Raw genomic sequence first — 16,956 nt, 5'->3', positions numbered from 1 at the left:
CACACACACACACACACACACACACACACACACACACACACACACACACACACACACACACACACACACACACACACACACACCTCCCTATCCTCTGGAGGAGCCACCACACCCCAGTCGTCTGTGGCAGTGAGATAAAACCATCTAATTATATTCCTCATTTGCAGCCCTGATCCACAGAGCAGATTCTCCTGAGTCACTAGCGCTCGCCTTGTGCAACCCGGGAGGAATAGATCTGAGTGTGTTTACCACAGGAGCCCATTCCAGCCACACACACCCACACACTCCCACGCACACAAATTATTATGCATGCAACCACACTGACAAATCCGCACAGGTCCACACAGACCGGACCCCCCATGCCAGTCCACAATAGGCTACTAAGACAGTGGTGTTGGGGCATAGTGCTCAATTCAGTGCTGTTAGTTTGCAGCAATCATTCCACAGCAGCAGCAACCTAGCTTCCAGTCTCCTGCATGCAGTAGCATACCAAGACACCATCTGCCAGAATCTCATTAAAATGTTAATTTATTTTAATAAGAGACAGGTAATAAACTGCAATTATGTATCGGCAGAGAGAACGGAAACGGGTTGGAGGGGAGTTGGTAGGAAGCTCACCTTCTTACTAATCAAGTTGCTTCCCCACTACTCTATACTTAAACCTCTTAAATCACTAGAAATTGTTTTTTCAATGATTTTAATGGCTATTTAAGCTGATAGACTGCTTCCTCTGTTGTTGTGAGGGAGGACTGGAGGTTGTCCGATTGATGGCATCGCTGCGGGTCAAAGTGCAAGACTCTGGAGAGCTAAATTGAACGTGCAGAGACACAGGAAGGAGGGTAATCTCTCCGCAATGACATTTCTCCCATCATGATTACGCCCATATATATGCCTCTCCACTCGCCACCATGGCCCTTATCTTAGTGGAAGAAATCAAGGGCACCATAAATCAACTTTTCAGAATGAAGGCTGGGCCCACATGGATGCCCTTCATACAGCCCTAACATGCCCTTGGTGATATTGTGGAGGTTAGATGAGATGTTCCTATCAAACCACAATGCAATCCTCAGTGCCAGAAGTCCAAAATTGTTATTTACTGCCGGCATTCCGAGTCGGTTGAAAATTGGAAGTAGGGTTTTCTTTGAGAAAGAATGCTGTTAGCGGTATACCGCTTAATTGACTGCGGAACAACTTGATTGAACCATTATTTAACTTGGCAAGTCAGTTAAGAACAAATTCTTATTTACAATGATGGCCTACCCCAGTCAAACCCAAACAGCGCTGGGCCAATTCTGCGCCACCCTATGGGACTCACAATAATGGCATGTTGTAATACAGCCTGGAATTGAACCAGGGTCTGTAGTGACACCTCTAGCCCTGAAATGCAGTGCCTTAGACTGCTGCGCCACTCAGGACCATGAACCCTAAGGAATCTGGAAGTGGTTGATTGTGGTAATGTGTGGGTTTGTGATTGGCCTTCATGGTACAGTGTTGGAATGTTCTCCTTTGTGCCCTCTCCACAGGCCCACCCACTATCTCCAGTACCCAGACACATCAGGCTCTCCATGGGGAGAAGGGGGAGATCAAGTGCTTCATCCGGAGCACTCCACCTCCAGACCGCATTGTGAGTATCACCAACGCCACTTCCTTCAAAATGTATCTCTTCTACTTATCTCTACTGGCCACAGCATTGCATGGTATATGGGTTGCATTACGGCCATGGTGCCCTGATAACGTGCCTCTTGCGTTATTAGCATTTGATTGAACCATCTAAGAACACATGCAATACAACTGAGAAGTTGTATTCATACAACAATAAACGGTTAGAATACTCTTATATTCATTAAACTGATATCTTTCTCAAATCAAAACAAATCAAATTCAAATCAAATTTTATTGGTCACATACACGTGATTAGCAGATGTTATTCAGAGTGTAGTGAAATGCTTGTGCTTATTGCTACAGAGAAAGATATCATTTTAATGAATATAACAGTATTCTAACCGTTTATTGTTGTATGAATAAGAAGGCATGAAACATGGCAAGCTTCAACCCTTAATCTCTCATTTAATGCATGCTGATGCTCTGTTAGCACAGATCCCATTAAGATTTATGGCCCTTAGATAAACAGCTTACTCTCAGAGCCCTCTCTTGTTCCATTAACTGTGTGTGTGTGCATGTGTGTGTGTGCGTGTGTGCGTGCGCGAGTGTGTACACATGTGAGTTTACATGTGTGTGTATGTTTTTGCATAATTGCAATATACTAATTAGTGTTTTGTGTATTGATGATGGCCATCAATTTGCTGCATAATTAATATGATGTTGATTTGATGGGAGAGTCTAAAGAGGTATATTTATCAAGGATACATGTGAAAGTAATTTTGCTTTCATGCTTATAAATAAGATTTAACAACCAGAATGGTGCTTGCAATTTATCCTCTTTGTCTGCAATCAATTGTTGTCAATTAGAACAGTACAGGGAAGTGCCCCCCCCCCCTTAACTTGTGGTTCCCTCACAGGCCTGGTCATGGAAGGAGACAGTGCTGGAGTCAGGGACGTCTGGCCGTTACACAGTGGAGACGGTCAGCACCGAGGAAGGGGTCATCTCTACTCTGACCATGAGTAACATCGTCCCTGCAGACTTCCAGACCATCTACAACTGCACAGCCTGGAACAGCTTTGGGTCTGACACGGAGATCATCCGCCTCAAGGAACAAGGTGGGATCCAGAGTTCGACAGGTTCCACCTCTACTTTAACACTGTGGTTCTAGTTCTAGTGTAGTGTAGAGACAAATAGAGTAGCAATATGTTGTGTGTGTGTGGTGTGTGGTGTGTGGTGTGTGGTGTGTGGTGTGTGTGTGTGTGTGTGTGTGTGTGTGTGTGTGTGTGTGTGTGTGTGTGTGTGTGTGTGTGTGTGTGTGTGTGTGTGTGTGTGTGTAAACGAACATGAGAGTATGAACGTCAAGGATTTAATGGGACTGTTCAACCAACCATTATTACAAATCACAATGAAACCTGCATGCACTATTCAGTATTTAGGTGCTGACATCACCCATCTCATTAGTGTGGGACATTGTTGTTGTGTCTTGTTTATCAGCACTTCACATTATTTCACTTTAGGACAATAGGATGACCCAGACTGTTGAAATCAGACAGATATGAAATAACCAGCCAATGCATTTGTAGTTACTACACTCATTTTGTATATTCAATGACACTGTGATTAATTTGTAGCTAATTAATTAGCTAGTTAAGATAAGGTACAACTCAAGTGCGGTTAGTAAAAGCCTTTAATTGTCAGGCTGAGTTTCATAGCTGGATGTATTGCTCTGTCTTTTCAATGGTGAAGATTTGTTTGTATTCGATCTCCATAAATGATCATTAATTGCTGGCTTATTTGACAGGGGCATTGATTAATGAAGGCATTAAATAGATGTTAATGTGATGGAAAATCCACTCTGTTATGTTGCATTTGTTTAAAGGGAGGTAATTCATGTAGTTGGTCTGGAATCAGTCCAGATACTTTAAAGGGATACTTCAAGATGTTTGCAATAGAATCCCTTTTATCTACTGTACTTACCCAGAGTCTGATGAACTCGTACATACCATTTTAATGTCTCTGTCCAGAATGAAGGAAGTATGACGCAAGCCAATGCTAACTACTGTAGCATCAGCGAAATGACTGAACGTCTACAGGAGCAAGCTAGCTGTTCCCATAGATTTCCAGTCATTGCCTTAACGCCAATTTAGTAATTGCGCTACTTCCTTCAAACTGTATGCAGAGACAAAGATGATTTCCACAAGTTAATCTGACTCTGGGGAACAAGATAAAGGGCTTCATTATAAAGGGCTTCATTGCCAAAATCTCAAACTACCCCTTACAGGATTAGGCTGATTCAACGCACAGCCCTGTTGCTATTTGTCACGACTTCCATCGAAGTCGTTCCCTCCTCTTGTTCGGGCGGCTTTCGGCGGTCGACGTCACCGGCTTTCTAGCTGCCACCGATCCATGTTTCATTTTTCCTTTTGTTTTTTTCTGTTTACACACCTGGTTCCCATCCCATAATTATGTTCCTTATTTAACCATCTGGTTTTCCTTTTGGTTTTGTGCATGATTGTCTTTCATGTGTTGGAGTTCGAGTCCTGTTTTGTCCTTGTTTTGTAACAGGATTTTTGTTACGTTCTTGGATTGAGTAAATACAGTGTTTTTTTACTCTTACCTGTGTTCTCCAACTGAATCCTTCACTCTAGACTCTGACACTATTTAACAACTCAATAAAAAAAACACTCAGCCACTTCGGTAAATGAGGATGAATTAAATGTGAATGGAAGGAATCAGCACTGGAATAAGAAATACACCATATATACAAAAGTATGTGGACACCCTTTCAAAATTGTGGATTTGCCTTAATTAACTGGGTTTCCATGGCTGAGCAGACACACACAAGCCTAAGATTACCATGCACAATGCCAAGCGTCGGCTGGTGTGGTGTAAAGCTATCTGCCATTGGACTCTGGAGCAGTGGAAACGCGTTCTCTGGAGTGAATCCCACCTCAACATCTGGCAGTCCGACAGACAAATCTAGGTTTGGAATAATGGTCTGGAGCTGTTTTTCATGGTCCGGGTTAGACCCCTTACTTCCAGTGAATGGAAATCTTAACACTACAGCATGTGCTTTGTGGCAACAGGCCCTTTCCTGTTTCAGCATGATAAAGCCCTGTGCACAAAGCGAGGTCCATAAAGAAATGGTTTGTCGAGATTTTTGTGGAAGAACTTGACCTGCCTGCACAGAGCCCGGACCTAAACTCCATCGAACACCTTTGGGATTATTTGGAATGCCTAATCGCCCAAGATCAGTACCTGACCTCAATCATGCTCTTGTGGTTGAATGGAAGCAAATACCCGCAGAAATGTTCCAACATCTAATGAAAAGCCTTCCCAGAAGAGTGGAGGCTGTTATAGTAGCAAAAGGGGGACCAACTCCATATTAATTCCCATGATTTTGGGATGAGATGTTTGATGAGTGGGTGTCCACATACTTTTGAATGGATTTTAACATATATTAATATATATAGATATTTCTTATGTTGGCCACCAAAACATTTGGGGAAATATTCATGATTATTATGTTATTGAGATGTCTGTATTTATAAAACTAAATGATGTCTTTATTATTTTACAATGGAATTGTTTGTACTTTGGTCCTCATTTTACATGTTGGTATTTATGTATACTTTATATGTGTGTAGTGTACTGATTCTATTTGCAATGTGTTATTGTAGAAGGGAATGTTTTGTCATCCACAGAGACTCTCCCGGTGGCGGTCATCATCGGGGTGGCAGTCGGGGCCTTAGTGGCTTTCATCGTCCTCATGGGAACCATCGGAGCTTTCTGTTGTACCCGCTCTCAAAGAAGTATGTATCACTGTACCTGTGTCACCCAATGCATGCCAAAGCTAAACGAGGCATGGTCCTCAGCAAGAGATAGACAGGGTGTGAAGGCTCATGTCTCATAATTGAGCAGTTTAACTTACCACACTATTAATTTCTGGCTACAGTTACTTCCATACTTTCTCATATTCAAATCAAAACTCCATTCCTAACAGTGCCTCAGGTTAGCAACAGTCAGCCATTGCGCTTTGCTAAAAATGTTGCTGCTGCGTGCGAGTCCCTGTGTGGGACCTTTTACTAGCGTTCAGCATGTTGTTGTTGTATACCACAGAGGAAGCGCACCTGGTTATGCCCTCACTACCCGTCTCCATCTGTGCTCACCAGAGAGAGCTTGCAAGCAAAATTAAGACAGAAAGTAAGATTTTGTTGTACGACAGTAATAACTGTATTGTCCTAAATGAGCCACCATCATGCCAGTTTCAGATGTGCTTACAGTTGAAGTCGGAAGTTTAAATACACCTTAGCCAAATACATTTAAACTCAGTTTTCACAATTCCTGCCATTTAATCCTAGTAACAATTCCCTGTTTTAGGTAAGTTAGGATCACCACTTTATTTTAAGAATGTGAAATGTCAGAATAATAGTAGAGAGAATAATTTATTTTAGCTTTTATTTATTTCATCACATTCTCAGTGGGTCAGAAGTTTACATGATACCAAATACTAACTGAGTGTATTGTCTTTAAATTGTTTAACTTGGGTCAAACGTTTCAGGTAGCCTTCCACAAGATACCAACAATAAGGGGTGAATTTTGGCCCATTCCTCCTGACTGAGCTGGTGTAACTGAGTCAGATTTGTAGGATCCTTGCTTTTACACGCCTTTTCAGTTGGATTTTCTGTAGAATTGAGGTCAGGGCTTTGTGATGGCCACTCCAATACCTTGACTTTGTTGTCCTTTTGCCACAACTTGGGAAATATGCTTGGGGTCATTGTCCATTTGGAAGACCCATTTGCGACCAAGCTTTACCTTCCTGTCTGATGTCTTGAGATGTTGCCTCAATATATCCACATAATTTTCCTACCTCATAATGCCATCTATTTGTAAAGTGCACCAGTCCCTCCTGCAGCAAAGCACCCCCACAACATGATGCCGCCACCCCCGTGCTTCACGGTTGGGATGGTGTTCTTCGGCTTGCAAGCATCCCACTTTATCCTCCAAACATAACAATGGTCATTATGGGAAAACAGTTCTATTTTTGTTTCATCAGACCAGAGGACATTTCTCCAAAAAGTAATCTTTGTGCTCATGAGCAGTTGCAAACCGTTGTCTGGCTTTATGGCGGTTTTGGAGCAGTGGCTTCTTCTTGCTGAGCGGCCTTTCAGGTTATGGCAATATAGGACTCGTTAAACTGTGGATAAAGACACTTTTGTACCTGTTTCCTCCAGCATCTGCACAAGGTCCTTTGCTGTTGTTCTGGGATTGATTTGTACTTTTTGCACCAAAGTACATTCATCTCTAGGAGACCAAACAAGTCTCCTTCCTGAGCGGAATGACAGCTACGTGGTCCCATGGTGTTTACACTTGCGTACTATTGTTTGTAGAGATGAACGTGGTACCTTCAGGCGCTTGGAAAATGCTCCCAAGGATGAACCAGAATTTTTTGTCTGAGGTCTTGGCTGATTTCTTTTGAATTTCCGATGATGTCAAGCAAAGAGGCACTGAGTTTGAAGGTAGGCCTTAAAATACATCCACAGGTACACCTCCAATTGCCTCAAATTATGTCAATTAGCCTATCAGAAGCTTCTAAAGCCATGACATAATTTTCTGGAATTTTCTAAGCTGTTTGAAGGAACAGTCAACTTAGTGTATGTTAACTTCTGACCCACTGGAATTGTGATACAGTGAATTATAAGTGAAAACAATCTGTCTGTAAACAATTGTTGGAAAAATGACTTGTGTCATGCACAAAGTAGATGTCCAAAGTAGACTTGCCAAAACTATAGTTTGTTCACAAGAAATGTGTGGAGTGGTTGAAAAAATAGTTTTAATGACACCAACCTAAGTGTATGTAAACTTTCGACTTTAACTGTTATTTACTGTACGCAGAAAATAATCTTATCTTGACAACAAAACACAATAAATTGCATCTCTTCCTCTGTATTGATGGGGAAAGTGACTCTACTCTCAAAAGCCATGTCAAGAGAATTTGAAGTCCAGTGTATTGAAGATATTGGGGGAGGTGCAATGTCTTTGTGAATATTGTGTGTCTTAGCATCTTGAGCTGTAATTTACTGTTGTTTCCATCAGATCTAAAAGGGGTGGTGTCGGCCAAGAACGACATCCGAGTAGAGATTGTCCACAAAGACCACAATGCTGCCCGGGAAAACGAGGAGCACACCGCCATGAAGCAACTTATGGTGAGTGTGAGTGTCCTGCCAACATTTCCACCTGTACCCAATGTAAAAACAACAGAAAACTCTAATCCCTCCAGCCCTCTTCATATTCACACATAATGAATGCTAATTATCTCTAGGATAGCATTAATTGCACTGTTCTAGGGCATAAAAGCAACCTGCTGAATAATGGAACAGGACTGAGGTGTGTAGATGTATACACTGTGATCAAGGCACTGTGTTGGCCTATATTTAGAGAACAGGCCCACGTTCTTTCTCCCTGTGAGGGAAAACGTCGCTGTAAGGCGTAGCTATTGAGATGTTGAAACTTGTATGGGGTCGCAGGCAGTTTTATTTGTGCCCTCTCTATGCCTATTAAAAAACCCTGCCTCATTTTTGGGAATTACATAAGAACATTGAAATGGCAAAGGGGCATGGCTGTGGTTTCAGCAAGGGACCTTTGATAATGTGCTCTGTAACACTTCAAGGGAGTTCATGTGTCGGCATGTGATACCTTACATATTGGCATTTCTCTAATGAGATTCATGGATACATTATGTATAGTTATTTGCCCCGACTAAAGTCGAAATGTGTCTGAATATTATCACAGAATTTTTCAGAAGGGAAATTCCTGTATTCTGACTGTTTGAAAACGTCAAAGAGACCAAAGAAGCGGAGAGCTCAACATTTCTTTTCATATTTCCGTGCCTTGCCTATGTGCAGGTAGAACGCGGGGAGTTCCAGCAGGAGTCAGTGCTGAAGCAGCTAGAGGTGCTGCAAGAGGATGAGAAAGAGTACCAGCATATCAAGGTAGGTGCAGGATCATGGAGGATGTAGGGAGGACAGAAGGAGATAGAGGTAGAGAAGGAGAAAGAGGGGAGGATGCAGGAAAGTGGGATCAGATTGATCTTCATCTCAGGACATTTCTTCCGTCCCCCTTGGTTTTGGCGAGGATAAGACCAGCAGCGTATCCAATTAAGGTTTAATTTGAATAATTAGGTGTTCATCAAAGGTGGTGTACAGTATACGTAATCAGGATGTTTCTGGCTCTGGAGGTTCAAAGTGAAGGAGCCATGCGGTAGAATGCAGAATACACTGACACTACCAGCTACCAATGACTTAGAAAGCAAACCATACTGAAAGTACTGTATGTGTATGGCAAAATTACGTTTGTAAACTTCACCAGATAGAGAATCGTATGATGCATTGTAATATTCATTAGTCACACTTCGGCAAAGCAGAATCAGTGTTACACTTTTGTAATGAGAGTTCACCATTTCTGCATTTAAATCACTTAAAAAGTGGAAACAAATTTCCAGAGGCATTATATTCAACCATGTATCATTCAGTGTGATGATTGCCTTCCTCATATTTTCACTGTAATGAAAGAGCTCTTAATGTGACAAAAATGAAGAGGAGGGTTCGTGTGCTAGAATTTCAGTATGCTCAATCAACAATACTTGTTATGCCAGAGAAGCCCCATTACTGCTGCTTTAGATACAGTTTGGAGGACTTGGTGAGTCTGTGCCTCGGAAGGGAGATGCTTTTAGTTTGCCAACACTCTGACAAAAGGTATATTACTGTAAGTTAATAGCACTATAACAATCTCAATATCCAGCGCACTATACCTGTCTGGACTTACTGCACAAGCTACGAATATTAAACAATGATCCCTCTATATAATATAAATGTGGATATCCTGTACCTTTCTATGTTGATAATGAGGAGAGCAGTAAGCCTGTGAATAGAAAGGGATTCCCTGCACTGCTTTTGTTCCAGATCCTTCTCACATATGACACCAATTCTTGTTATTTCAAAATAAACACTCTCACTTGGAGTGGTATATAAGGCAGTTGAGGAAGCTATACTTAAGCTATAAAACATACAGGCAAAGAGTCAGTATGGGATCTTTTAACAAGAGGCCCCTGGTTCTCAGATATGCAAATTCGTCAAATAGACAAGCACTGTGCTAACAGCACCATTACCTCACTATTTATGCACATCTTCAGTGTGGGAGATAGGGCATTATACTTCTAAAGAAATACATATTAAAATAAAAACCTCCTTCAAACAAGATGCACAGATAATATCATTAGACTGTGGAACAAGCAACTCACTATGAACGATGGCCAATTCAAACTCAGCACACAGAACGCCAATGCCAATCAGGAGCTGAAAACAAAATTGTGGTCCGGTTTATTTATGCCATTGTACATATGATATGTTTCCCCAGTACATACATACATACATACATATGTTTCCCCAGTACCCGAGAGTAGTCATCTGGTGTTCTGTCTGTATAACTGTTTCCATTGGGCTTGGCTCTTTTGATCCACACTGATGAGTCTGTGTATGGGAGGAGATCATCCCCGGGGACCAGACACCAGATAAGGGAACACAAAGTCTGACAATGACGAGGATCCTTTAAGGTTGTCATAGTTGTGTCATTTTCCCATGATTAGAATGGCTCCTCTGGGATCCAGTATTGTTCTCGTTGGGCTTGACATTTACGTTCATTCTCACAGCCTTGTCCCGGCTGCTTCTTAGCAACAGCATTGTCAAGGCAGGAGCCATGAGCTGTGTGACAACCTCAACCTCTGCCCTGCAGCAATGGCGGCATTGTGCTCAATGGTCTTGACATTCACGTTCATTCTCACAGCCTTGTCCAACCTGATTCTTAGCAACAGCAATCACCGAGGCAAGAGCCAGGAGCTGTGACAACAGCAACCTCGGCACGGCAGCCATGGCTCCACCACACAAGTCATTTATTTTGCACATATCAAATTCAGGACTTTGTTTTCACAAACCATTTTGGGCCCAATTAAAACTGGGGAATTAGTGAACTTTGGGAGGACTTGTTGGATGCCAAACTGTGAATCGTCAAGGCTTGTTAATTAGCAAGTAACATGATTGTTTATGCAGAAGAAGACTAAATCATAATTTTAAGCTTTAGCTAAAACAAAAATCCTTATTTATTTGCCAATTTGAATGGTAATTATAACCAGTTTGACCTTGACACTGGTTAAGCTTTGAGAAGAATAAATACATATAAATGATGGGATGACTTAATTTCTATGTTTCCCTCCAGAGATTTTCTGCTTTTCAGACATTTTCCTTACTAAGAAAAGTCATTTTTGTCATCTATTGTGCATTGCGAACAAGGCATACCCTCTCGGGTCATTTTTCAAACTTGACAATGATAAAACTAATTAAATACTCTCCCCTCCTCTTCTCTCCTCTCCCATATTGCCTCTTTAAGGACCCCACTAATGGATACTACAGTGTTAACACCTTCAAGGAGCACCACTCCACCCCCACCATCACCCTGAAAGGTAACCAGACTACAGAGACGCGGAATCCCACCGCTGCCACCACCGGGGGCAAGCAGCGGGTACCCACGGGCATGTCCTTCACCAACATCTACTCCACCCTAGGTGCCGGGCCAAACCGTCTGTACGACTACAGCCAGCGCTTCGTGCTGGGCATGGGCAGCAGCTCCATCGAGCTGTGCGAGAGGGAGTTCCAGAGAGGATCACTCAGCGACTCCAGCTCCTTCATCGACACGCAGTGCGACAGCAGCGTCAGCAGCTACAGCAAGCAGGACGGCTACGTGCAATTTGACAAGGACAGCAAGGCCTCCGCCTCCGCCTCCTCCTCATCCCACTACTCCCAGTCCTCCTCCCAGAACTCAGACCTCACACGGCCCCTCCAGAAGCGCATGCAGACCCACGTCTGACCTGACCGTCAGAGAAGGCTTGCCTGTCCTGGGGCATCCAGCCATGGGTTGGGACTATGGGAAACACAGCTTCCTGAGACCGAGAAGGGACCTACGTTTCAAAGCACATGATGTGTTCGTGGGAAGCCTTGAAATAGGTGGCTTTAACTCACATTGGACTTGTTCAGACTTCTCTGTGTTCCAACCAGTGGATCAAGAAGCCTTGCATTCCCCCCACGTCTCCTCCTAAGCTCATCAGACACCACCTCCTGTTGCCCAGTTTTCCACTAACCCATAAACATACAGTAGCTACGCCATAGAGAGGTATTTTGCCAACATGGACACAACTCAAGTGTGGAGGTGGTTGCTGAACTGATTTCAGTGGAAATAGGATCCCATATAAGACAGCAAAATAACCAAACACTGAGGCTCGGGACTAGGAGTCTTGGTCTACAGCAAGTTCTCGTTCAAACAAAGCGAGACCACTCTCTTATGGGTGGCAAAAGTAACCCATCACTTGGTACGTGTAAGCCAATATTCTGCTGCTCTCTTGTTGTTCTAAGCACAACTGTGAATGTGTATTAATGGTCAAAGCTTTTCTTCTCTCTTATCCCCTCTCTACCCCCAGCATCCGCTCACACACACTGTATGTTACGCTTGGCTGTTTTAACTTCATCCCGTGTGTGGTTGAGTAAAACTCTCCAAATTTGCCCAGACTTGCCAAACAATTAACCGATGCCAGTCTTTTCCCTGGGCTCCCAGCTCTCAGAACTCTGCAGATAAGGAGGCCCGTGATCTCAACCGGAAAGCCTGGGTCGTCTTTTCACAGTTTGCCACTCTGAGATAAAGGAATAATATCAGTGTACATTATGCATATTTTATTCAGCATTCTTTATTTTTATTTGGCTGTTTGAGTTCACTTGTTTTGAGGTCTCGGGAATAGAGTTGTTCCCCTTTTTTTTGGTCTTGCCTTGAGTGGGACTATTTGAAATGCCCAGAGATATTTCAGGAGATAAACTTTTGCATTCAGAAGTTGAACAGGATATGTTCTAATTTGAAGAAGGGGATTGGTTACTCAGTCAACCTGTTGGCACCATGCCAGCTCAAATGGAGGAGAGCATAGTTGCCTGACTATAATGTGTGCCCTACCCATGTAATGTGAAGTCTCTCATACTATATGCTTTCGATCATCAGCCATGTCCACAGGATAGAATGCTGCCTGTGGAACCAAATGTAAACACTGTGTACTGTAAAAGAGCTTCTCATCATCATGTGACTTTCCCAAATACCATGTTAACACTGGAGCTCAGTCAATCCAGACTGTATACCTACTGTGATCTAGCTGCTCATCGATGGAAATGGATAGGAATATATTATGTACATTGGTATTTTTATTTCCTGTATTTTGTTCATTTGGCTACTGTGAGACTACTGTATATACGCTGACTGTTTTAAGTGAGTGTATTGTTCATGCCAGATATGGAATTTCACTTTTTTCACCATTACCATTCTTGACATTTTAGTCGAGAGATGAGGGAAAGACAAAAACAAACGCAATCACTGATAAATACAAAAGGACTTGTATGGTAGATCCACAATGCCTCCTCTCTGCTAGCTAGCCTGCTGTGGAGGGCGACATGGTCACATGAAACACAGGGCATGTCAGGTATAGGACAAGTACTTTAACACCAGACAAGACCAACCACGATAATGTTAATCCAGTACGGCACACTATATTGGATGAGATAATCAATGTGGTTGTGTTGGTGATAATGACGAAAATATACAGTACATAATTTTGCCACCACACTACATATCACCACACACCATACAGTCAGGCCTGCGCTACCATACAGTACAAGACTTATGAGTCCTCCATTGTAGAGGTCTTAAGTAGGGTGGTGCAGAATTACAGTCATTCTCAAGGGCAGTTTTTGGAGTGTCAGTTATTTACAGTATATTACTTGTCTGCAATTCAACCTCGCAATTATACAGTATCATAGGTTACATCATCAGTTAGCTGTCAAAAGCCAGTAAAAGTTGTTTGCCTGTGGGTGGCTTCTAGGTCTGGACAGAAAGGCCCTGCTTTCTAACATTAGTTAGTTTATTATTCAATGTTGCATCAGAGAAGGGGTCAAGTTTTGCCTAATGCCAGGAAATCAACATTCTCCAGTTTTACGGCAATACAGTAGACACCGAGTTGTAATGATGATGTAATTTCCTGTTTTTCAAATCTAAAACTGTCCTCTCGTATCTCATTATTTTTGCATGACTCTTCTTCTGCAGGAATACTTGGCCAATGGAATAGATAAATGTACTAACTAGTCCTTCACTTTTGTTGTCTTGCTGAAAGTTGACAATCCTTTCTAAGAGTTAGACTGTACCTTCAACAAATGAGAAAGTTGTTGCTGTATGCATTTTACATGTGATTATATTCAAGGCATTTCAATGGGCTTTTCTACATGAGTGGTGGTGGTTTGACTCTAATTTTACAAATGGATTGGTGCCCATTGTACGGCTTAAACACAGAAAGGTCTGTGTCAATGCTGATAATTCAGCTTGGCTCTTAGAACACTGTATATAAATCTCCAATGCTCTCTGTATATCATTTTGCAGTTACATATTTTCCCAGTCAGTTTTAGGGCAAAACAAATCCCTATACCATCAATTGTACAGACAGACAATCAATTTTTTATTCCTTTTTTTTCTCTCAGCATTCATCTCCCACCAAGCTTGTCTTTGCAAACAAGTTGTTTGTGTGAGCAGTTTTTAATCTCTTTGTGGCAGTCTCTCTCACACAGTCACACGGTCAAAGCTGTTTGGCCCTTGGGTGTGGCACGCAAACTGTTCATGGGGTGAGATGGGAGCTAGAATGTCCTTAGAGAAAAGAAACTCTCTTCCACTTGCTTCCCTTCCCAGATTCAGCCCTGTCTCACTGATGGGTTAGAATAGTACCAGCTAACTGGAGCCGTAGTGCAGCAACTCCAGACACACAATGTTTGTGAGGTTTTCTAACATCTGTCTTTGTGTTACCAGCAAACTGGATGGATTAATAAATTAAATGCTATTTTACCAACCCCCCAACGTCAACTTGCTATAGTGGGAGTCTGTATACAGTATCACCTGTGCCATGCTCATCACATATACCGCTGTGGGAATCAAAGCCCATGTGGATACACATACACCAGTCTGCATGTTTGACCTGAGGAGGGGTGTTTGTTTGGCACCAGCTGGTGCTGTTTGCCATGTTTTAGAAATATGCCTTGGCCAAACATGAATAAATATGCCCACAATGATAACACAGCATTGCTGGCCTTCCCTGATAAAACACAACATCCATTTCCAGGGTCATCGAGCCAAGGAGGTAAATCCTTTATTTTTCAGTTGTGTTGAAGACCACTGTTTGGTCAACATTTCCCCCATCCCACAAGTCTGTTTCTTGGGGATGGGGGAGAGGGGGGAGCTACTGTAGTCTCAGATTGGTGGATAGTTCTCTTTGTAATGATTTCTGTGCCCTGTGGCTATATTGCATCAGTGACTTCTGCTCCGCAGAACATTTTGCTTGGTCTGAGTTAAATAGTAGAAAAAAATGTATGAAGAAATATATCATGCCTAACACTGACACTGTCATAATGTAGCTCTGCCTGAAAATGGTGGTTACAGACACTAACAAGTATATGCTACAAAATCCTCCATTTTGTTTTCTACCAATCAATATCTTGATGGTCTGCTACAAAAAGATATTGACATGGAAGTTTTAAAAGTCAATATAAATAGTGAATCATCAATGTATATACTGTAATTTAAAGAGAAAGTGAACGTTGTACTGGGTAAACCACTATTTTCATGCAGTGGCCCTCTGTATTTAAAACAAATTTGAAAAAGACGAAAAAATGTATTTTACCTGTACTGGTCTGTGAATCTATGATGCTTTTGCTCTGTATATTTGGGGAAAAAATAATAATAATTGTCTGAACGTGTCTTGATTTCACCTTCAAGAGTGCTTGTTTGTTTGTCATTGAGAGAAGCGTGAGTGTTTATCTATGAGTCAGATGTGTGAGTGCCAGGGTTGGGTAGGTTACTTTCTAAATATAATATTTTACAGTTACTAGTTACCTGTCCAAAATTGTAATCAGTAACATAACTTTTGGATTGCCCAAACTCAGTAACGTAATCTGATTACATTCAGTTACTTTTAGATTACCTTCTGCTTAAGAGGCATTCGAAGAAGTCAAGAATGTTTGTTATCAATTGAACGACATCTACTGCAGGATAAATCAATGTTAAAGTTTACAAAGCTGGCCATATATGGATGTTACATTTTACTCTATGGTTTGGTTATGCAAGCTTCCTCTAACCCATCGCTTTCTAATACATATAATAATATGATTAAATTATATCTTTACATTAAAAAACAAAGTCTATTAGAATTCCAGTCATTCCAATAAATGTTATATCCCTTGATCTTCAAGAATAGGTATTTGGAAATATGAAGTATAGATTAGCCAAATTGTTTCACCTCAGCATAACCCCGAAACTAAGGACTTATTAGCCAGCACTACTCTGTTTTTTATGATTTTGTTGTCATGGAGGACTGATTGGGCTGATTGAGTCGAGTTGAAAAATAAATGCTATGCTCATGGAATGGCATGCTTTGAGCACTACTGAAAAGTGCTATTTAAATGGGAAAAATGAATGCCAATATGCTACATTTTTTATAGGCCAAAAGTTTACATTTTTGTTGGGGACATTTTGATATCTTGATAATATGCAGCTGTTTAAAGTGCAAATCTACAGATGAGCTCTGGATAAGAGCGTCTGCTAAATGACTTAAATGTAAATGTAAATGTAAACAATAACAAAACGGAGGCCCTGCCTCTATTTTCGTAAAAAGCTGAAGGATGGGCCTGGAGAAATGTAACCACTCACAGATCATAGAACAGAGCTATGGATGCAAGGACTGACCATCCATGATATCAATATTCTTGTTTTAACCATGTTATGTGGCTATACCGTGTGTTTACGTTTACAACGTTTACAAACATTGGAGAAAAACAGGCTTATATTTTGGGTTCTCATGGAATGTGATAGTTGAACAAAGCTCATGAGGCATTTAGAAGTAATCTTCAAGAATCAATGGATAAACATTACCAGTCAAAAGTCTGGACACACCAACTCATTCAAGGATGGTTCTTCATTTTTTATTATTTTCTACATTATAGAATACTAGTGATGACATAAACTATGAAATAACACATATGGAATCATATAGTAAGCAAAGACGTGTTAAACAAATCAAAATATATTTAATATTAGAGATTCTTCAAAGTAGCCACCCTTTGCATTGATGACAGCTTTGCACACACTTGGCATTCTCTCAACCAGCTCAATCATGAGGTGAAAAGTTAATTTGTGTAATTTCTTTCCTTCTTAATGCGTTCGAGCCAATCAGTTGT

At 41.5% G+C, this 16,956-nt stretch overlaps 1 protein-coding gene across 1 annotated transcript in view; it reads left to right on the top strand.

The window, feature by feature from the left end:
• LOC135546542 (kin of IRRE-like protein 3) overlaps positions 1 to 15,486 on the top strand; it is a 221,963-nt gene extending 206,477 nt beyond the window's left edge. Inside the window, exons 10-16 of the mRNA XM_064975049.1 lie at positions 1,524 to 1,624; positions 2,520 to 2,718; positions 5,308 to 5,415; positions 5,723 to 5,806; positions 7,700 to 7,809; positions 8,509 to 8,595; positions 11,045 to 15,486. Coding sequence (XP_064831121.1) covers positions 1,524 to 1,624; positions 2,520 to 2,718; positions 5,308 to 5,415; positions 5,723 to 5,806; positions 7,700 to 7,809; positions 8,509 to 8,595; positions 11,045 to 11,521 — 1,166 coding nt within the window. The 3' untranslated portion in view covers positions 11,522 to 15,486. The remainder of the gene's footprint in view (positions 1 to 1,523; positions 1,625 to 2,519; positions 2,719 to 5,307; positions 5,416 to 5,722; positions 5,807 to 7,699; positions 7,810 to 8,508; positions 8,596 to 11,044) is intronic.
• Positions 15,487 to 16,956: the final 1,470 nt, after the last annotated feature.

This window comes from Oncorhynchus masou, chromosome 9, assembly GCF_036934945.1.
Source record: "Oncorhynchus masou masou isolate Uvic2021 chromosome 9, UVic_Omas_1.1, whole genome shotgun sequence".
In the NCBI taxonomy this organism is placed as follows: Eukaryota; Metazoa; Chordata; class Actinopteri; order Salmoniformes; family Salmonidae; genus Oncorhynchus; species Oncorhynchus masou.
The sequence above is the reverse complement of the archived record's forward strand: the minus strand, read 5'-3'. Positions and strand labels throughout refer to the sequence as shown.